The sequence below is a fragment of the Rousettus aegyptiacus genome, unplaced genomic scaffold (genome assembly GCF_014176215.1).
Source record: "Rousettus aegyptiacus isolate mRouAeg1 unplaced genomic scaffold, mRouAeg1.p scaffold_m13_p_16, whole genome shotgun sequence".
NCBI classification, from domain to species: Eukaryota; Metazoa; Chordata; class Mammalia; order Chiroptera; family Pteropodidae; genus Rousettus; species Rousettus aegyptiacus.
In genome coordinates, this window is record NW_023416291.1 from 19,411,780 (window position 1) to 19,435,125 (window position 23,346).

Sequence of the window (23,346 nt, forward strand, 5' to 3'; positions counted from 1 at the left end):
TTGGTAAGGGAAGATAAATACCTTGCGCAGTTAATTAACTTTTTATGAAAAATTAATTAGCTACCTAAGATTTAAGATCAATGCCAAATACTGTCATTGCTATGGGTCCTAATTGTTATACGAGTTTAGAGGATAGCAGGATTTTTATAAATCCATATAGTTAAGGGAGACTTCTTAGAAATGATTATTTTGAGCTGGAAATTGAGTAGATTTAGATGGATGGAGGCGATTCCCAAGGGGGACAGAAGGAGTCACTAACACTAATGTTAACAATGGCAACCAACATTTATTGAGCACTTAGCCAGTATAGTTTTCAGAGCTTGTTTTGTCTTAGTTGTTTGGGCTGCTACAACAAAACACCACAGACAGAGTAGCTTATAAACAACCAAAATTTATTTCTCACAGTTTGGAGGCTGGTCAGGTAAGAGCCCTCTCCTGGGTTACAGACTTGGTGTATCCTCACCTGGTGGAAGGTGCTCGGCATCTCTCTGGAGCCTCTTTTATCAGAGCACCAAACCCACTCTTGAGGGCTCTACCCTTGACTTTGGCCTTTGGCACCTCCCAAAGGCCCCCTCCCCCCACCCCCACCCCCCCGGAAATACCATTACCGTTAGGGGTTAGGATTTCAACATGTGAATTTAGGGGTGGGGCACAAACATTCTGATCATAGCAGAGCTTTTACATGTTTTAGACCATTTGATTCTTACAACTGCATGAGTTAGGCATTAACTCCATTTTACATATGAGAATACAGAAGCACCAACAGGTTAAATAGGTTGCCCAAGGTGACACTGTTAGTAGATGGCAAAGCAAGATTAAATCCAGGCATTTGTACTCCATAGTCCTTGCTCATAACACATAAACAAAACTTTAAAGCAAATTACATTCAGTGAATAGTTAGTGACTATCTTGGAAAGAATGTGCAATTTTTTTGTTTTATAGTAATGGAAAAATAAGGTTAGAAATTAAATTGAAGCCATATTATGGGATGTTTTAGTGGTTGGTTGGATTTTATTATATACATCAAGCTTCAAGGGGAAGTAGAAAATTTTCTTGCTAGAGTATTTTTATGGGGTTTTATTTGCTGATCTAATTGCTTTTAAAAATTAGATTTTAAGTTTAGAAAATAGTGATATTAAATTATGATATTAAGCAAAACCTTTTTCCCCCTCTATATGTGAATAATGTATAATTATTAATGCTACTGAGAATACAAGAGGTAGTAATTTATTTCTGCAAAGCTGAAATAAATATTTAGATTGGGTAGGAAAAAAGTTGTTAAACTAGCTTCTCTAAATAGCTGTCACACAGATGTACTCTTGAAGCCTTCCCACATCAATTAGTGACTTCAATAGGCAAGAAAAGCTTTATGTGGAGATGATAAAAATGGTTCACATCTGTATGTAAATAGTCACTATATTTAGATGATAGTAGAAGTAACCATTTTGGCTGAACAGAAAGTAGAAATGACGAGATCTTTTTCTCATGTTTTTGTTGTGAATTTTTGTGTAGCTTAAAAATTAATTATCTTATGGGAACTCTCAAGTGAAATGGCATTTCTGTTATCCTGAAGAATGCATAGAACTTATTAAAGATAAGGATAACTGTTTTAAGAGTTTTGGCTGAAACTTGCTATGTGATAATGATTCCAGTGTGATAATGATTTCTGTGTGTGTGTGTGTGTGTGTGTGTGTGCGCGCGCGCGCGCACGCACACACACACTTTCTGAATAATTTTTGTAAGGAAAACCAAGACAGAATGTGTTAGGATAAACAGTTCTTCTATCATCTTCTGGTTCGTTTTTTCTCTCTCTCTCTTCTCTCTTCCCCCTTTGAAATAGCTTGGCCTTAAAAATGAAGGAGCAATCTTAACTTCAAGGGGATGACCTCCTCTACATTGGCAGATGTAGGATGATGTCCTGTCTTATGTACATGACCAGGTAAAAGCAGTGTTCTAACTATCGTGCTGGATGTGCTAGTCACACTGTTACCTGGCATTATGGGAAAAAACAGACCACTGCTGATCAGAAATGCACATTTTTAAGCCTTTTTTCAAAAAGAATAACATTTTCAATATGGCTTTGTTTTTGTGCTCTTGTCCCTGTCCATTCTCCACCCTGAGTATAACTCCAGCTCTGCCATGCTGTGTAGAGTCGTTAGTTTACTTGACCCCATCTCCTAGTCAGTTTGTTTCCTCAGTACCTAGCACAGTTCTTGGTATGTGGCAGATATTTGACCAAGTGAATGGGAATTAAAGGAAACAAAGAATATGAAGTTAGTCTTCATGGTATCCATTGCCTGATTCAGAGAATTTCATTAGTAGTTGCACCAAGTCTGTATAGCAGTTTTTAAGTGATTTTTTATTTAAAGGGTCAGAATTATGGAAATCAAATTCTTTATTTTATTTTTCTTTTCTACTAAGATCTTCCAGAATTCTTCATCCAAATTCTGGTTTGCCACCCATTTATTACCAGGGGAAGGTAGTTTTGTGGGCAGATTTTTCTAGAAGTTTGCTTGCATTTTAATGTTGATACTGAGCTGAATTTCAGATACAGAGTCTTGGTTTTGGGAGATACTAATAGAGTCTCAGGATAATTTAAAGATTGATTGATTGATTTTACCAGTTTTTAGAAATGAGTATGTAGAATTCCTTATTACCAAACTGAGTAAGTAAAGAGTAAGTCCACTGTTGGACAGTGTGGACAACTTGAAATGTTATTGGATAAAAATAGGCATGACCTATGAACTGGAATTCTTTCAGTTCAGTACTTGTTCAGCAAATGCTTGCCATAGCAGGCATTGTGACCGATGAGAGGGACATAAAGATAAATTAGTAGTTCCTGCCCTCTAGGACCTCACTGTCTTGTGAGACACACATCTCAACAAATCATTATGATATGGTATTATACATTCAATACCGACGATGATGGTTGTACAAAAGAGGGTGATAGTTAACTCTGCTGAGAAAAGGCTTCACAGTTAAGAAAGGAGATATTTAAGTTGGTTCTGGAAACATATGGGAGTTCATACGGGAGTTAGGGTAAAAGGCATTATGAGTACAGAGACCAGTATGTTAGGCAGTACAGTATTAATGGTTTAAGAGATTGGGCTCTAGACCCAGACTCTAGATTCGAATCCAACTTCTTTCATTTACTAAGAAACCTCCTCTGCTTCTATTTTCTCATCTGTAAAATGGTTCTCATATTTCTTACTTCACAGGTTAGTTGCAACAATTAAATGTGTTCTATGTAACTGCTTACGGCAGTGACCAATACATAGTAAGAGTATGTAAGAGAACCTTGAGTTGTTTTGTACGACTCAATTGTGTGTGAGGGTAGAGCTAGACTTGTCGGCAGGTGCTGATAGTGAAGGGCTCTGTGTGTTTAAGTTGAAAGATTTTGAGTAGGGAAGTGAGTTAATAAGAGCCTTATTTTAGAAAGATGGTTCTGTTGGCAGAGTGGAGGAGTGCGCACTGAGAAATTGTCAGCTAGGAGATGATGAAGGCCTAAAACAAAACTCTGGCCCTAGAACTGGGGATAATAGACTGGGAGAAATTTAGGAAGTGGAATCTTCAGTCAGTAGTGTACACTCTGGATCTAGAAAGTTCATATTTTAAAATAAACGAGTAATTTTTGTCCAAACGTAGATTTCCCCTTTGTTGCCTGCCGACAGACATGCTGTCTGTCGATATTCCCCGAAAGTCAAGTTCAGGTAGCATAGATCATGACATTGATTACAATTCATGCTTAGTTATTCCTATATAACATATGATATTTCTAAGGCTGAATTAAAAAAAAAAAACAAAAAAAAACAAGAAAGCAAAACAAGGTTTCTATAATCTAAGCTTCTAGACCAAGTTCACAATAGTTGGGAGGAAGCTAAGCAGTGCTATAGTGATTTATGCATCTGTTCAGCATTTATTATATCTCTATGTGTCTCAGTAACTATTTCATGCTGGGGTTAAACACAGTTAAGATATCCCTGCCCTCAAAGAATGTCTCCCATGGAAATAAGACACTGTAAAAGAAGTAAAGCCAGAAGTATACACTCTGCTGAGGAAGAGGGGATTCAAACTTCCAGAAGAAAAGATTTCTGAGACGGGTCTTAATGGATATATGTCTCTGGTTAGTGGACAGGTTGGTGTTTGTTAGAGGAGTATAAAGAGCCAGCCAGGCACAGCATGTAAAAACACTAAGATGTGAGATGGGCGGCAGTCAGGAAGCTGTGAAGAGTTTGGAAGAAGTGGTGCGTAGGGTTGCAGAGCGGGTAACAGCAGGTTATTAGGCTGGCCAGTGCTAGGTGCTAGGTCGTAGAGCCCTGCAGCCGGGCTGAGGAATCTGGACTTTATTACTCAGGATTGGGAAACCGTCCAATGGGCTTTAAAGATAACTTCCATAACAAAAGGGTGAAAGTGAGAACTGGAGACAAGGACACTAATTAAAAATTCTGGGCCGGAGATGTCTAAACCAAGATGGTGGCAGTGGGGATGGAGAGGAAAGGAGATATTTGAAAGATACCAATATGTAGAATCAATAGAGGTTTGAAACCAAGTGGATGCGGAGAAAAAAGAGAAAAAAAAAAGAAAAGAAAAGATAGCTACTAAGATTCTGGCTTGGGTGACTATGTGGAGAGTCTAGAAGATACAGAGGAGCTGGATTGAGTAATAAACTGAGTTTTGAACGTACTGAGTATGAGTTGCCTGTCAGCCATTCAGGTCGAGATGCCCAGTAGGTAGCTGAATATCCGGGTGTGGAGCTCAGTGCAGAGGTGTAGACAGGAGATAAAAACTGCGGCGCCAAAAGTAGGAGTAGGTGAGACTTGCCAGGAAGAGTGTGCAGAGCGCTCTTGTTGCTGCATCTACTGTGAGGATGGAGACCATTCTCGGCAATCAGACTGTCCCCATTCCACAAAATGTGGACTCACTCCGAAGGGGCACTCAGTTATTGTGACGGGCCCCAGAGGCACCCTGTGGAGGGGCTCCAATCGCATTAGTGTTGAGCTCAGTATCCTCGGAAAGAAGAGGCTCCAGTTTGACAAATGGTGGAGAAATGGAAAGGAACTGGCTACTGTTCGCACTGTCGTCATGTACAGGTCACGATCAAGGGTGTTACAGTGGCTTCAGTGACAAGATGAGGTCTGCGCACGCGCACTTCCCCACCAACGTTATTATTCAGGAGAATGGTTCTCTCGTTGAAATATGAAATTTCTTGGGTGAAAAATAAATCTGCAGGGTTCAGATAAGGTCAGGTTTTGCTTGTTTAGTATCTCCAACCCAGAAAGATGGGTTAATTCTTGAAGAGAATGACATTGAACTTATATCAAATTCAGCTGCTCTGATTCAGTAAGCCACAAAACTTAAAAACAAGGATAGCAGAAATTTTTTGATGGTATCTGTTTCTGAAAAAGGAAAAGTTCAGCAGGCTGATGAATCAGATCTAAGTTGTCCAGCTACAGAAACACCAAGACGTTGGATGATTTCTCAGACTCATTTGTGATATTTTAAAGATGCAATAAAAGTTGTGTATTGAAAAAAAAGGATGTGCAGAGCAAGAAGGGAAAGGGGCTGAGGACAGGACGCAGGGGCCAAGCCTGGGGATCCCTAGTATGTCAAGGGCGGTTGCCTGTATTTGAGTCATTTTTCCTTATTTCAAAAGTTTTTAACAAAAAATCATTAAAATGGAGTAGCATAAGCTAGCTAAAATCTGGTAAATGGCAGTTCTTCTAAATGGTGGTTTGCAGTGTCTGTCATTATGTACAGATCACAGTTTGAAAAGTTCTTATTAGTGTTATTCATATATCCTATACATTATGAATCTGAGTTGACCCATTTTCATGAGGTGAGATTAATCTTCCAAGGAACACACTTTGGGAAGTGCCACCTAACTTTATGGGTTTACTTCAGCAGATAAAACTACTTTACTGCCTTCGACTACTTTTCTATCCCAGAGCTGTGCATTCTGTGTTGCTACTGGAAATAGTCTTACCAGTTGGCAAACCACATCCCAATGTGTTCAGAGCTCTACTGATTAAATATACCTGTGTGGAGTCTCTCAGACAGCCCCAACCCATAATTCCTTACCTTAACAACTGCCTCATTGCGAGGCATTGACGTGTGGGGTCAGCTTTCTCCTAGTGCTATGTGGAGTGTCTGCTTGATGGATTATCCATCTGTTCTCTCTACCCATTTGGCATTCTTTAGATTCGTATCTCTTACATGACATTAGCAAGTGAGAACTTTTCAAGCCACAAAACCTACATATTGTAGTATTTATAATATTGACATTTGCATTTTTCTATAATGTAAAAGGTATTCACTGAAGAAAAAATAAAGAAAAAAGTAAAATACTTGCACTGCCATCATTTAAAACTAATTACTGTTGGTATTTTGATATATATTCTATATGCATGAATCAGGACATTTTCAGCCACAAATAACAGAAAAGTAGATCCAAGTTGGCTTAAATAATAGGGTTTCTTTATCTTACATAAGAATTTTGAGGTGTGGGCTCTTTGAGGATTGGTTAATCTTACCATAAATTGGGATCAGAGGTCTGGATTGGCTTCTCTGACATTTTTTGGCTTTCCCTTTTTGGGTGTAAGTAGCTACCACAGCTACCGTTCTACCCTTGACAATGTCCAAAGCAAGATTTTCCTCCCTATCCAGGAGGAAAATCTCAGAATGCCCCTTTTCTCAAGTTAGCTTCCTTTTATGTCTTATTGGCCAGGTCTGAAGTATGTACGCATGCTGGAAAGGTAAGCCATCACAGTTCACCTTCTCCGAGGGTGAAGACCTATTCTCTGAGCACATTGCCAACCCCACTGAAAAAAAGTTGGTTGTGATACAAAGAAAGGCTTTAGAGAGGCAAGTAACAGGATCTGCAATATTTTATCTATTTGTGCTTAAAGTCATGTCTTTTAAATTGAATGTTTTTATTCTCTCCATTATCTTTGATAATCAACAGTTAAATATATGTTTGTTGCAACTGAGTGACTTAAAAATTGGGGGTGAGTGGTGAATAGAGGAAGTATATAACTTTTTATTGGTAAATACTTTAAAATAATACAAAGTTATAATAGTTAATATTACAACTGTGAGACGTGCATGAAATTTTATGATAGGACTTAAGAGATTTATTTTTTATAGTTGTTTATTTTCCTTTTGTAGTAGGTAGCTTTGGGCTAGGCTTCTAAACCTTCCCCCAGAAATCGTTATCCTTTGCTATTTCGAAAAACTCGCTGGATGAGTTTCAGAAGCCTGACTCTAGAGCTGTAGAATTCTCTATGCCATAACCAAAACACTCTTCTGTGTTTCACATGAGTGACAGGTCTGAGAGAGCCATTCTTCATTCGTAACTATTTTCTCCCCATATCTGCCAACCTGGGAAAGATTTACTCCGCAAGCAACTGCACCTACAATTTTGCTGTGCTGCCACCAGGTGGTGGCAGCGTCAGGTCACATGCGTCCTTAATCTCCTGGCATAGCCCTAATTGCAATTTGGCCTGTTCTTCCCTCAAAAAGTATATCAATATTTTGAACATTTTAATATGTCAGTGACTGCCTTATGTATTTTGAAGTTTCACAAAAACAGCACTGTTGTGTGCTTTTTTTTTTTTTTTTTTGATTTAAAGTATGGTTCTTACCTGACCAAAGACATGGCTCATACTTTTAGGCCTGCATTTCATGATTCAAATATAGTTTTTTTTCCCAAGTTCCCTAATATTCATATTTGTTTATAACCATAAATTTCCTACACTAGAACTCTTTTTGAAAAAACAGCTTTCAATTAGAAGTAAAATAATCTCAATTTGAAATTTTGTTAATTATTATATTTTTCGAAACCCATCTGCAGTTCACCTTTTCGATTAATTTTAACAAACTTGCCACGGGTCTTGGTTCGGCTACTCTCAACTCTTGAGTTAGTTTACCATCCGAATGTGTTAGGTTTCTCTCTTCACTCTGCTAAGGCTATTTAGGCTATGGAAGAGAAGGGACTAGTTTGTCTTTCTAATACTTTGCAATCCAAGTTTTCTTGAATCCTTTTTGCCATAAGAGGCAGAGGCAGCAATAGAAAAAGAAGAAAGAGCATTATTCTCTTAAAAAGATAAAAAAGCCTTTATGGGCAAGTGCTCTAATTACTTTCTCAGCACTGTTACCTCTTTATGACTTTTTCTTTATAAATTTAATGTAGAGTTTTTATAACCTGGCCTAAATAGAAATTTAAAGCTTAAAATTTAAATTAATTCCATTTAAGTTAAATAGAAATTTGAGCTTAAGCACTTTAACTGATGCTTTTTAGCAAGTAATTTATTGTGTTTTAGATTGATGGCTTCTAATGAAACTAAATTACTTAAACTGAATAACTTACTGGATCAAACATTTTAAATAGTATTTAAGCAACATTTTTATTAGAAATTTTAATGGTGGGGAATCTTAATTCTCCTAAGAAATTTTTGAAAACATTAGGAATAAAATGTGAGCGTATTATTTCCCAATGCTCTTGAAAGACAGTAGGAAAATAAGCAACTCCTTATGTAAAAATAATTTCAGCATCTATGTAGCTTTACTGGTAGATTCTGTTAGTTATTATAATATATAAAAGTAAAGAACCGGTCAGTAATCCTAGAGTTTGTGGGGTATATGAGTGTCCCCATGGACCACATATGAGCCACACACAAAAACCAGAGAACAAGAGCCCACCTGGAGCTCTGTTAAATTCTGTCCCTGAGGACATTGAAACCTAACACTGAGAGTCTGTGGAATGAACCTCTGAAAATCCAGGCTGGAAAGGAGTCGGGGCAAGCCGGGGAAGAGGAATGGGAGGGACGGAATGCCATGTAGTCCCCAGAGGAGTAGAATGTGTCTTCTGCATCTTGGGGGTTATAGTTAGAGGTACCCCGCAGGAAAGCCTCCTAAGAACCCAGGAGCTCAGCTGTGCAAAGATTCAGCCGAAACATCTGTCTGGTCCCGAGACCACTGAGGCATCTTAACAGCAGTACCTAAGTATAATATTTCCTATTTCCTTTCCTGTTCTCTCTCCCCATCTCCCGACCTTGGTAAGGGTGGGGGACAGGAAGCAGAAACTGCAGTCAGTGGGCTGGAGGGAGAATAGAAGAAACTCTAGGCCAGGAAAGAGAAAAGGACAATATGCCTTCTCTAGAAAAAAAGACCCATTGGCTGCCAGCTGTTGGTGAAAAGGAGGAAAGTCTTACTTTTAAATCAAGATTTGAGTATTACTTTTTATATTAGACATTCTAGTTTCTAAATCAAAGCTTTGCTTGACAACTTAAAATAATTGTAGATCTTGATTAAGAGTAGTCAAAAAAGTCACAGGACTTCTAGCTGTCCAGTGGCAGGAGAAGTACTACCCTCACTGGTCTGTTTTTAAAATGGCATTTGAGGGGAGGAATTAAGTTGTTTCTACGGTTTTACTCTGTAAGGACAGTGCAAAATATGTATGAGTTATTTCTTAACACAAAAATATCAATAGAAATCTGCTCATTTTTATATACTTAATTCTAAATCTCCCCTTGATTAAAATTTTTTTTTCTTATTAAAGAAACCATTGTCATTCCAAATAATTTTAAGTTTGTCCTTCCAAGTGGATTTTGGGTTTCCTTCTCAGGTAGATGTGTTTCTTAACAGAGATGTCCTACCTAGGACATATTCTTAGCCCACAGTGCTGACAAACATGGTAATTCTTATTGATTTTCACTAGCGTCTGGGGTCCTGGTACTAAGAAACAATAGACAATTAATAGTCTCTACTGCTTAGCCTTGTCTCTGAGTTTGTCATGTTAGAACTAAGTTCCTGTGTCTGGAGAGTCTATAATCCTCCATAACTTTGTATCTAAGTTCCTTCACTGCATCAATTGGATTTCGTATGTCTTTGGCTTTCAAAATATCTGCTTAATTTCTATTTGGATTCTGCATAAGACTTTGTGCTATGCAGCACAAACACTTCTAAGTTCATTCTCTTGACATTTTAAACCTTCTTTTTGGACTTTCTTTATCTATATCTTCCATATCTCTAAACTACTTTTAATATTTTTATGACTTCCCAGAAATTAAAAATAGTTCATTTTCAAATAATTGTTTTAAATAGTTGTTTCAAATCTTCTTGCTGTTTCTTTCTTGTAATTTCTTTAGTTTTCTGTGTCTCCTTTTATTTAATCTTATTGAACCTATTTCTGATATTTTTAGTTAAAGGAATGCTAATCTCATTTGTCGTGCACTGCTCTGACTTTTAACAGTTCGTTTTTTCGTGTTGTAAGTTTTGATGATGGGGCTCTTGTCATTAGCAGGTATTATGTATGATTTTCTTGAGTTCTCTGAATGGCTTCACTTTCCCTTTATGTTGCTGTCTTAATGAGATTCTCACACTTTTCCTGCGCCCATTATTTAGGATCCTGATGTATTGTTCTCATTTCCAGGTTCTTAAATGTGTTCCACAGGGTTAGATTGCTGGAAATTCCATCTCCTGGCTAACTGGAGTGTTAATCTGCTATACTTTCCCTACCTTCACAGAGAGTTATCTTTTAATGAGCACTGTCTTATAGCATAAGGAAAAATAATTTAATTCAGAAATAGTCTACAAACATTCAGTGTTCACTATATGCTTTGAATTATTTCTTACTGTATTAATTTAGTGAAAAGATCTGAGCCAATAGTGTAACTGTGTATATAGTGGACACTTCATAAATCCTTATTGAATGAAGAGCCTTCATAGCATGTATTTATTCCACTCGTATTCTTGGAGACTTATTTCTATAACCCAATATAGAGAAATAAGAATGTTTTAAATTTTATGTCTTCCAAAATGTTTCACAGCTTTCCTTACTGGCCAGCACTGTATGAAATAGACTATTGTTAAAGCTTTGTATATTGTAACAGTGAAAATGTTTTCTGTGGTAATGGCAGAAAACCCAAGTTTACTTGGTATAAATAATAAAGATGAAATTGATTTAATGACTCATTCAAATGAACAGTTTTCAAAAGTAGAGCATTCATTGGGTATCATTTAATCAAGATTCTGACTCTGGTTTTCTGCATTTGTCTTGATTTTGCCTTTTTTGTGATGTTCATGTCCTCAAGTTGGCTTTCTCCGTGGTTTTAAGATGGCTGCCAGCAGTAATTTGGGCTATTTGCTGCTTGTAGCTATGTAGTTTAAATCTCCAGAGGGCAGGAGAGAGTTGTTTTCTACAACCATTGAACAAAATATTTTGACTCTATTCTGATTCACTTGAAAGCAGCCACTGTGGCAAAGAGCATTCCACACATCGATAGGCCTGGGCCTGGAGTCATTGCCTGTCCCTCAGTAGCACCCAAAACGGTGTTGAACTCTGACGAGAAATGGGCAAGGCATACATGAAGAAGACCACCGAACTCTACTGAAGGACATGAAAGAACTCTTAAATAAATGGAGCAACATATTAATGAATGAGAGATCTCAACTATAAAAATGGCAGTTTATGTCTGTATAGCTAATATGGTAACCAAAATCCTAGAGTTTTATGAATGATTCCCAAGTTCATATGGTAGAGAAACTGCAAAAAGGACCAAGAAAGTATTAAAAAGGAAGAACAATGGGGTAAGATTTTTACTATCAGATGTCAAAACAAATATAATGTTATAGTAATTGAAACTTGTTATTCATGTGAGAATATACAAACAAATAAGAGGAATAGTATGCTCATCCATTTATTTACTTTATGATGAAGATACCATACATCTTCATCAATTCAGTGGAGAAATGACAGACTGTTCAATGAATTATAGGGATAATTGGATATCCATTGAAATGAATGAAATTAGAGCCTCACCTCATACCATTTCCAAAATTGTTTAAAAAGTAAAAGATCAAAAGAATACAAATAATGAAGGAAACTGTACAATATTAGTTTGAGAGGCTTTCCTAAGCAAGATGCAGAATCCGGAAGCCAAAAGATTGATTCATTTGCATAAACACTAAAACTTGTGCATTGAAAGACAACATTAAAAGTTAAACATCTATAACCAAATAATTACTGTATACTACATATAAATAGTTTCTAAAAGAGAAAAGGATAGACAATGTGATAACAGTCGAAAGATGTTAAAGTCATTGAAAAATACACATAATCAGTAGATGTATGAAAAGATTAAATCTCAATAAAAAATATACAAATTAAAATAATGGAATGTCATTTTTCAGCTATCAGAGATTATCAGTCTTTTAAACTATTACCAATATCCGCTTTTGGGAAACACAGGGAATAACTCTGTTATATACTGTTGGTAAAGGGCAAAATGAGTAAAAGTTAAACATTTACACCCATTAGATTAGGATGGCTGTTATAAAAAAGAAAGAAAAATTATAAATAACAGTGTTGGAGAAATCGAACCCTTGCATATTGCTGGTGGGAATGTAGAATGGTGAAGCTGCTATGGAAAAACAGTATGGCAGTTCCTAAAAAAAGTTATACATAGAATTAAACCATATGATCCAGCAATTCTACTGTGAGGTATATACCCAAAAGAATTGAAATGAGAGAAGGGATTCAGACATTTGTATACCAGTGTTCATATCAGCATTATTAACAGCAGCTGAAAAGCAGAAACAACCCAAATGTCCATCAACACATGAATGGATTAAAAAAGAAAAAAGCGTATATACTGGCAGTGGAATATTTATTATTCAGCCATAAAAAGGAATGAAATTATGATAAATGCTATACCACATGGGCAGACCTTGAAAACGTTATGCTAAGTGAAATAAGCCAGACACAAAAGGACAAATATTTTATGATTCGACTTACACGAAGTATGTAAAACAGGCAAACTCATAGAGGCAAGTAGAATTGAGGTCTCCAGGGGCTGCGTGGGCAGCTGTAGTGGGCACAGCGTTTCTGTTTGGCTGATGAAACGGTTTTGGAAATTGGTAATGGTGACGGGTGGGCAACATTGAGACTGTACTTAGGACCACTGAAGTATACACTTAAAAAATGGCTAAAATGATCAGTTTTGATATGTGTATTGTTTATAATAAAAAGCATTAAAGAAAAAGTTAAATATTTATATCCTGTGATAGTAATTGTGCTCATAATCTACCTTACAGAAAGACTTTCACATGTACACAGAGACTTTTGTCAAATGCTGGGAGTGCTGGAGCTTTGCAGTAATTAAAAACTGGACATTAATAAAATAGCTATTGATAAATGAGTGGAATAATAAAGTAATAGTATGACATTAAAAAAAAAGCATGAGCACAACACCAAATCCTGGCAAGGATGCAAAGCAACAAGAATTCTCATTTATTGCTGGTGGGAATGTGAAATGGTACAGTCACTTACTTTGGAAGACAGTTGGCAGCTTCTTATAAAACTAAACATACTATTCTGTGATCCAGCGATCGTGCTTTTTGAGATTTACCCAAATGAGTGGAAAACTTAGGTGCACACGAATGTTCACAGCGGCTTAATTCGTAATTGCCAAAACTTGAAAGGTGTTCTGCAGTAGGTAAAAGTGTAAATGAACTGTAGTGCATTTAGACAATGGAATATTATTCATTGATAAAAAGAATGAGGCTATCAAGCTTTGAAAAGACATGGAGGAAGCGTAAATACATATTACTAAGTGGAGGAAGCTAGTCGGAAAGGTTACAAAATGTACAATTCCAACTATATACCATTCTAGAAGGTAAAATATGCCAGTGGTTGGGGGAGGCAGGGATGAACAGGCAGAGCCCAGAGGATTTTTAGGACAGTGAAAGGACTCCGGGGTACCATAATGATGAGTACATGTCATACATTTGTCACAGCCTGTAGAATGTACGACACCAAGAGTGAACCCTAATGCCAACTGGACGTGTCAATGTAACCAGTGTACCACTCTGGAGGGGTTTTGGTAGTCGGGGACCCCGTGTGTGTACAGGAATATAACTCCACATGGGAGCTCTCTATACCTTCAACCCAGTTTTGCTATGAACCTAAAGCCGCCATAAAAAATAAAATGTATTTTAAAAAATAGTCTTACATAGGTAGTTGGCATGGAACTTTCTCTGGAGAGAATAAGTTGTAGAACATTATGTAAAGGATAATCTCATGCGTTTTAAAATGTTCTCTCTGTTGATCTATATCTGAATTTAAAGCAGAGGAACAAGGCAAGCAGGATGCCCACTAGACTTTATAGGGGTCACCTCTGGGGAGGGGATTTTGGGGATGGGGCAGGTGGAGAGAAAAAGGGGACTTTGTTTAAATCCATGTTGTTTGAGTCTTTTAAAACAAGAATGTACTCATTTTAATCTTAAGAATACATTTATATATTACTTATAATTGGAAAATAATTTTTAAAGTAATGGTTATATATGCTTATTATATAGAACATTTTAAAGTATGTTCCACAATACAGAGGTAACCATGTTTTAAATTTTGTGTATTTTCTTGCAGTTTTTTCTTTTTGGTCTTAGTCTCTCAAATGTATCAGCAGTTTTGTTTTCTGCTTTTTAAAAACTATTCTCTGAGTGTTTTACAGTATAATTAAACATTCTTCTAAAACATTTCCTTTGGCTATATAATTATGACACATCCATACCATGAAATATTGTTAAGACAATGACATGGCTCCCATCTTTATATATAAATATATTTTTATAGTGTTTATTTCCTTATATAATTGATTGCTAAAGGGAATATTGTCTTAAAACATAAATTTTAAAGTTTTGGATACTCTTACGACTTTTTAAACATACAAAATTTTAAAGTAAATGGTACTACTTTTTTTTTTTAAAGGAAAAACAAAAGACATGGTACCTATTTTTCTATAACGTATTGTACGTGGATTTTGATAACGCAGTAGACCAGTCTGGAGTCTCTTGCTGTTGCCTCTTTTCCCCATTCTCTGTTCTTTGACGTTCTTTCCCACCTATGAAAACTTCTATATTTCTTCTCGAATGCTTTGAAAAAAATTTTTTTCTTTAATTTCTGAAAGGAGCAAATCAGAATTCCAAAGCAGCCAGCTTGAATCAGTCTTTCTGTTCTTCTTATGAATAGGCAGTTCCTCCAGGCAGTGAATTAGCCCTTTAGAAAACATGGGCTTTATGTCTCTCAACCCCGAGTGTCTGTATAGGTGGCCTGGAATGCATTAAAGAGAAGTATTGTGTCAGATCCTCCAATCTAAAAATGAAATCCTGTTCTTACTAATTTTAAGTAGTTTTTGTGGCCGCTGCTGTTGTTTTATTCTGAGTTACTAGATTTTTAAAAAATATTATTTGCTTTAGTGAAAGTTGGAGATGGGTTTGTTACCATATATAGTTGGTTCTTGCTTTATGTTATAGAAATGTGTCTGGAGAGTTTGCTGTTTAAAGGAATCCCATGGTGAATACCTTTCTTGAATCTAGAGTTATCATCCCTTTTTCTATTTTTGTAAATGTGGACTTTTCTATTTCTTCTAGTGACAGAAATACTAAGTTATTTTGTTTCAAGATCAGGCTATAATATTTAGCAGTAATTCATCTTTGCTGATGAACTAGATAATATTCTCCCATAGTAATATCTCGTATGTTTTAGTTGGGTTTGTTGTCACAAGAAAACAGGTTTTGTTTAGATCAGTACTTCTCAAAAATGTGATGCCAGAAAAAGCAGAATCATCATCAACTGGAAGCATGTTAGAAATGCAGGTTATTAGACTCCACCCCAGACTTACTATTCAGAAACTGAGAGGTGAAGCCCTTTGGTGATTCTGATATATGTTAAAATTTGAAAACTACTGGATTAGATAATAGCTATACAGTGGCTAAAAATATCAGCTCTTATCGCCAGTGGCCTAGGTTTGGTTTAATTCCAAGGTTAGGAACTATACCGATATCTCTTCTAGGAGGCCGTGTAGATGCAACGCTGATAGCAAGGGCCCCGCCTTACAGGAGTTGCGTTCATTGTTTCCAGTAGTCGAGATTTTAAGAACTGAACAGAGAGCCAAGAAGCCTTCACTATTGAGATGAACCAAATTGTTTCAGTACTTAGGATAATTAGCAGAAACTTCTCATTTGATAACATCATTTAGATTGGCCTCCCTCCATTGCCAAGATACTAAAAATGACATCATGAAATCACATTTAAAATACCTAAGATTATTTTCAGAGTTAAGGAATTGCTGAATTAGCTCTTTCAAATGCTTTTAAGCTGCTAGTAATTACAATCAGACATTCAATACCTAGACAACGCTTCATTAATATCATTAAGATATATATCTGTTAGTTATTGACTTATTTTTATATAAATATTAACTTTTTGGATAATATCTACCTATCTGGTTATTTAAAAAATATTTTTAATGGAAAAATGTTACACTAATATGTATGTGTATTTTTTCATTAGAAAATTTTCTATTCCTGAATATAAATGTCACATGCATTTTTTTTTTATTATTTCAAGTGGGTCCTTCAGGGTTGAATATTAACTTTGTAAACATGGTGTTATTTTATGCATGGGAACCCTTGTTTTAAAGAAGTAGATCTCCTTGCTGAATTTAGGGCTTCAGAGCTTATTTTGGCTCTTAAATCTAGAGAAGATTTTTGGTTTTTAACTTAGGAAGATCATTAATCTCAAGAAGAAGTATAACTGGTTCGGTGGTGGTGTCTTGGCACTGCGAGGATCTCGTTTGTGCTATGGATTAGAATCAGTGATGAGGGAAGCATCAGGAGAAAGCCGACAACGTTCCCTTTCTGCATACCGAGGAGTGGAAGATTTTCTAAAGCTAGGGTCAAGCTGCCAACTTTTGAAGATACTATTTGTGATTTTTAAGCAAAAAAAGAGGGGCATCTACATATTATTCACCCTCTACATATTAATAGGTCATATTGTGAGAGGGAAGTTTCATGATAGAAAGAAATTATTCTTCCAATCATTAATTATTTTCTAAATGTTTGTAACTCAAGAATGAGGGAGGAGTAGAATATATTTTAAGAAAGCCCTTACCCAATCAAATGAATCTGAAATTTCCGGCTAGTTTATAGACAAAGATGTGGTAGAGAATTTCTTGTGGTTACTTATTTAGTTGGGCCCAGGCAAGATTAAAAAAAATTAAGACGGGAGGGCAACGTTCTGAGATTAACCAGTCCTTTTTGGTGTGGGCCTAGGCACATGCTAATGAACAGTCTATATCTGTGGCCTCTTTAGGCTGGTATTATTTAATCCATTTCCACATATAATTTGCTAGTTTCTAAGCTTCGTAAAATGCTTAAAATGATCACTTTTAAAGTGCATAAAACATACATAAAATTGGCCACAAGCTAATAAAAAATTTTTCTTCTCTGAGAACTTAGTATATAAAGTATCAATTCCTCGTAAAATACCTTATTTAAGAATAATAAGTAGTGTACTTATTTTTGACTTAGTGAAACAGGTCACAATACTACAAGTATATAAGAAACAGTCTAGGATGTTTCGAAAAGATTAGTCAGAAGCAAAATGAAATTTGAAGAGAATTTACATTGAACACATTTTGAATATTTAGTTCAATTTTTAAATAATATATACCTCAAGTTATTTGGGCCAAAGACAGATCTCATTTTGTCTTTTGACTCATACACTTCGTGGTTAGCAAGTTCATCTTAGCAAGCCATTTTATTTGTTTTCTCTAGTTATCTGAGGGAAACCAAAAGCACGCAAACCTACAGAAAAGCATCGAGAAAGCTAAAATTGGCCGACATGAAACGGTAAGTTTGTGTCTGTGGGTTCTTTAATAATGCCAATTCTAAATCTGAGAATAAAGAGGAGTATGTCATTTCTACCAGAAGAGAAGCGAGTCACAGCGAGTCACAGCAAAGGACGTGAATGTTCGACCTGGTGGGATTCACTAACTGGGAATCTAGATATATTATTGTTGTATTGTACATGGCAGCATAGCGTGGAAACATAAACTCTGGTGCCAGACTGCCTGGGTTTCAGAGTCTCCTAAACTCTCTGTTCTCAGTTTTCTCAGTTGTAAAATGGGGAATAATAAAATCTACCTCATTGGATTGTTGTGTAGATTAAAGTATTATTGGCAAAGCACTTAGAAGAGAACCTGGCACAAGATAGGCCTTATAAGTCCTGGCACAGAACACATCGAAGGCTATCATTGTGGGATCCTTGTGGCCTTGTTATACTTCTAAATTATTTAAATGAATATTGACCTATTTTATTTTCAAAAGCGCAGTGTTCTCTAAAGTATTATGTTAGGAGTTTTTAAAAATCACTTTACGTTCTAGTTCCATCATCTCAGCTATGGATTTATAACTTGAGAAAATATCGAAGATCAACATGAACTGCTAAGCATTCCATCTAGGCCTCTCTATTTGTACCACTTGATTGTGAAAGAGACTCAAAAACTTGTCACGTTGTAGAAAAGGTTTACAGTGGCTTTCTGATTTTCAGTTATTTCGCATACCTTCTTTCATGCAAATAGCATAGTCACAGATAGGAATTGAAGAATGGTGATTTCTGAAGAATATGCAAGGGAAAGTAAGTTCTGGACATAATCTCGAAGCTGTTTTCTTCTTCAGTTGGTCCTTTTCTTCTTTAACATTGGCAATAACTTATAGAAGCACCTTCAGCTAATGGTGACATACCTGTGCCCTCAAGTTGTCACCCAATCTGCTGAGTGCTACCTAGCCCACTGGGACCATTGCAACTAGGAAAAAAACAGTCGCAAACCGAGTTGGTTCCTGCGGCTATCAAGAGTGTGGTAGTCCAGAAAGACTCCTGAGCAAGACGAACTCTTTGTGTTCATCCTGAGCTCACCATCAGGATTTTCAGAACTCCATAACCCCTGTCTCCTTAGTATTATTTATGGTGGTGATGTTGACAATGATGATGGAGAAATAGCTAACATGACTCTACTGCTTACTATGAGTCGGGCAGGTACTGTTCTAAACATGTATTATGTATTTATTGAATTCTGCCAACAGTCCAAGGAGGTAGCTACTTTTTGAGTTGCCGAAGGCACAAAAAGGTTAAGTAATTTGACAAAGATCTCAGTGCTGAAAGCATTCTGAGGTGGCTCCCATTTGAGGGTGTCTGGAGAACTGCCATTGTACCACATGGGTATTCCCCGCTTGTTTCTCCCTGTCTTCATTGGCTTTTTCTCGTCTCATTTTTCATTGTGGAGCACGTATAATTTGGGTATGGATGGCAAATAATGACCATCGTATATTGTATTGTAGTTATTTTAAGATCTCTCCTGAGCTGTGCTAATATGGTATACACTCATATATGGCTATTTATGTTGAAACTAAAACAATGTAATTCAGTTTCTCAGTACCAATAGCCACATTTCACATACTCAGTAGACAAATGCGGCTCATGCTTTCTGCATTTGAGAGCGTGGATCTAGAATATTTCTATCATTGCAGAGTCCCGTTGGACTCTGCTGCTCTAAACATGCGTTCTTTTGTACAAATTGTAACTGACATAGAGCTTTCTTCACCTTGGAACCAAAGAGAACAGCTAAAGGAAAAAAAAAAACAAAAATTCAAGTACAAAAACACAAGCTAGCAAGTATTATTAGGCAGTGTGAACTACTTGGTTGTGCCTCAGACATCCTATGATTCTGTACCATAACCTTTGCCAGTGTTTGATTTTCATTTGGATTTAATTTTCAGGTTTCGCACATATGAATTGAATACCTGTAGCACTATAGCTTCTACCTGTTAGTCAGAATTGTGGCTGGACATTTCACATGCCATTGATTGGGTCATAGTGTGTTTGAAAGTTGTATTCTGATTTAGCTTTAAAGGAAAGTGACAGGTGATAGGAGACCACAAGCTACTATTCTTTCTAATATCTTTAAATATTTCTAAAGGTTATCCTTAAAAGTTGAAAAATCATCTAGAACACTTTTAGAGAAAATTATATGATGATCGATGTTATCGTAAATATGACTTATATATAAAGAGACAATCTTGTGAAACTACCGAAGAGGCGGTATAATTTTTTTGCTAATGTACGATGCCATAGTCTTTGAGTTCATACATAATTGGTAACTTCTTATCTATTTATGAGCATTCTATTCTACATATTAAGTCCCTTTCAGTTAGTATATTTAAAAGATGTTTGAGATGTCAGAGAAAAATGAGAATTGAGTTTGTTTTTATACTATAAATATATGTATGTGTACATATAATATGATCACAGTTATGAGAAATAAAATGAAAATGTCTATAAAATGTATAGCTTTTATACATTTTGTGTGTCTTAACTGTACATAAACTATTGTGAATGCAGGAAGAGCGAACCATGTTAGCAAAAGAACTTTCTTCACTTCGAGAACAAAGGGAACAGCTAAAGACAGAAGTGGAAAAGTACAAAGAATGTGACCCGCAGGTCGTGGAAGAAATACGTAAGTGTATCACATCTTGAGGATTTTTAGCTTCGAAAGAGACTTTATACTTCTATTTGCCTGGTAACCATCTCCATGTATATGAGAAAATAAAGCCATTAACAGTATTAGTGCTTCATTTATGTTTAAAGCATCGAACAGTGACAACTTTGAAATTAAGCATTTCAAGAGTAAGGAAGGCGATGGGGTAAGGAAAATAGACATGAAGTATAAACTTAGGGAACTGAGGAGTCTGAGGAAGAGCTAAGCTGGCCCCAAGTACATTAACTCTAGGAAGAAATCCACCATTATCGTCTAGGAAAAATGATAGGAAACATATAAGAGTTTGCAAGTTGCAGAAAATCAGTCTGTGCATTGACTTCCCTTTTGAATATACTAATGATATTTTGCCCTACTTTTAAATCAGAGTCCCCAAAGCTTCATTTTGAATGATTTTTACATACTTATGTAAAGATAGACGTGAATATTTGAGGAAATGAAAAAGTATATTATAAAAGACACACATTTAATTGCTTAGGAAAATATACATAACTTCGCATTTTTCTTTCTTAACCTGTCTTTTCATTTAGTGAACTTCACCAAGTGAAACTTTCAGAAAAACTGATATTATATTCTTGAAGGCTTTGAGAGAAACTGAAAATATTTGTCACTTTAAAATTAACCGAGGAATAGTTTGATTATAATTAAACTCTCTTTGGTGGTATTCTTTACCATTAAAAAATTTTAAGCTCCTCAGTTAGTGTAATTTAAAGTCAAACTTAATTTTAGAGACAGGTCTCCACTTTGCACAGCTCCAGGAGGCACCTTCACATACAAATAGCACACAGCCTGGACACAGCCTGCCTCAGAGAGGCACAGGCAGAAGAATTCCCCTGAGCCAGTCATTTTTTGTAAATTAAGTATTAGGGGAGACATGTTAGTGCTTCATCCCGCCCACAGATTCATTTCATTTATCATCATCCTGCAGAAGAAAGTGCTAACCACATCTTCCTCTACAAAATTAACCACTGTAATCTGTTTTAAAGTTTTATCACATATCAAATGACCCTCTGTGAACACACACACATCAGAGCAGCAGGAGACAGGTAGGAGGTTACCACCAGGAAGCAAGGCCTGCTCATGCTTCACCTGTCTTTCATTTATTACTCTTTCCTGGTCCCGCCTTTCTTCCTGATGTCAGTTTTGAGTAATTCTTGGACTTTTTCTGTGAAGTACCAACTCTTTGCTTACCTGTTTATTCTCTTTTCTGTACAGGACCCCAAACTCTTAGCCATACCCAGTCAGGCCTTCTGCTTTTCTACTTCGTGGTCCTCATTGTATTGCCACAGCTGTTTCCCTGGTTAGCTGACCCTGACTTCTACTTACGACCGATTTTTATAGTACTTTTCATAAGTTTGATTACTTCTCTCCTATCAGGAATGGCGAAAACTCTTATTTAGGCTTATAAAATTACTCTGACTGTACCGATAGCGATGCTAAGGCACTGGGTCGTCTTGAGGTACAGAAAATCAACAGGGATAGAGAATCGTGCCAGACCGATTCACGAAGTGGGAAAACTTTTATTTCAGGTATATAATTTCAAATGTTACCATTTCTTATACCTATAAATCAAGCAGCAATTTTAGCAAATGCATTACCTCTTGAAAAATTGAACTTGAGGAAATTTCAAGATATAGGAAGGGTGATGGATTTTCTGCAGAGTAGAATGGCATAGCTGATGAAGTTGTAACTAATTTTATACTGGTTTCCTGAATTCTGCTGTCCATCTTTACTCTTGAATTTAAAAGCTTGGTAATTTGTCTCGCAACCCAAGGAAAACATACCAACGTGAATGCGTATTATAGATATGAGGTCTAATTGAATGCAAAGAAAACGTTTTCTGGTTTAGAATTAAGAGACTTTTACCATTCTTCCTCTACATCAGACCTAGATTATCTTTTAATATTTATTTATGCAGCCACATAAGATAGATCTATATTTGGATCCTTTAGAATTTGTAATGGTGGCTCTATTATGGATGTATTAATTTTTGACATTTTCACATTGTACATTTCCGATCTTAGTAGGGGAAGGAGAGGATAAGTTCTTCATTCCCAGCTTTGTGCTATTTTATTCTTCATTAAAAAATATTATGTAATTTTATAGAACACATTAATTATAGAAAATTACAACATATTTAATACATACTAGATATGTAGGATAATTACATTATTCTGTAAATATATTTTTGATTTGAAGGTAGAATATCTTTTTGATGGGAAACAGCCAAACTACAATCTGAAGGAAAATAAATTGTCAGTTTGTATACCTGTAAAAAGAATTTTTCATCTACTTCAGTCCATACTTTTATAGTGAAATGTGCAGTTCCTCTGCTTTTAAAATTCAGAATGGCTAACAAAACTTTATTCAAATGTGGCACTTATACTTCCAGCCAAGATAGAGTAGTAAAGGACTGGATTTATCCTCCCACCTGAAAAAAAATGTATACACACACATACACACACACACATACACACACGAAATAATGGTTTTTCAAGATACTTGGTATCAGACAACAAAGAAGAGTGATTCTTGAGAAAGGAAACAAACACAGTAAGCCTTCCAGGTGTTCCGGCTTATTTTGTTGAGTTTCCTGGCTGAGGCACAAGGAAGGAGAACTTAGGCAGAGCTCTGCAGACGCCTTTCGTTGAAGAGATGACACTGAGAATCAGGAAGACCGATGTGGCTACAGTTTACAGGCCAGCCAGCATACTGGGGCGAAGAGAGTTACATAGAAAGAGAACCCTGGGTATCTGTGGAGGGTTCCCCTCAAGTATTTAGTGCACGTGTGAGGAAACTACCCACATCTGGAAAGAACAGTCTCAGGATTAGAAGGAACAGTTCTAAGCACTCACATAGGGCCAGGAATAATGCCTATTCTTATCAGCCAGATTGAAAAAAATTTATGTCATAAGGCATTGAGTAGAGCACTCAAGAAGGTCTTGCCTGCTCTTAA

At 36.3% G+C, this 23,346-nt stretch overlaps 1 protein-coding gene across 4 annotated transcripts in view; it reads left to right on the forward strand.

Annotated features, from left to right (window-relative positions):
* MND1 (meiotic nuclear divisions 1) overlaps positions 1–23,346 on the forward strand; it is a 78,115-nt gene that overhangs the window by 15,492 nt on the left and 39,277 nt on the right. For all 4 annotated transcript variants that reach the window (XM_036233568.1, XM_036233569.1, XM_036233570.1 and 1 more), the window contains exons 5-6: positions 17,614–17,688; positions 20,237–20,351. In XM_036233568.1, coding sequence (XP_036089461.1) covers positions 17,614–17,688; positions 20,237–20,351 — 190 coding nt within the window. The remainder of the gene's footprint in view (positions 1–17,613; positions 17,689–20,236; positions 20,352–23,346) is intronic.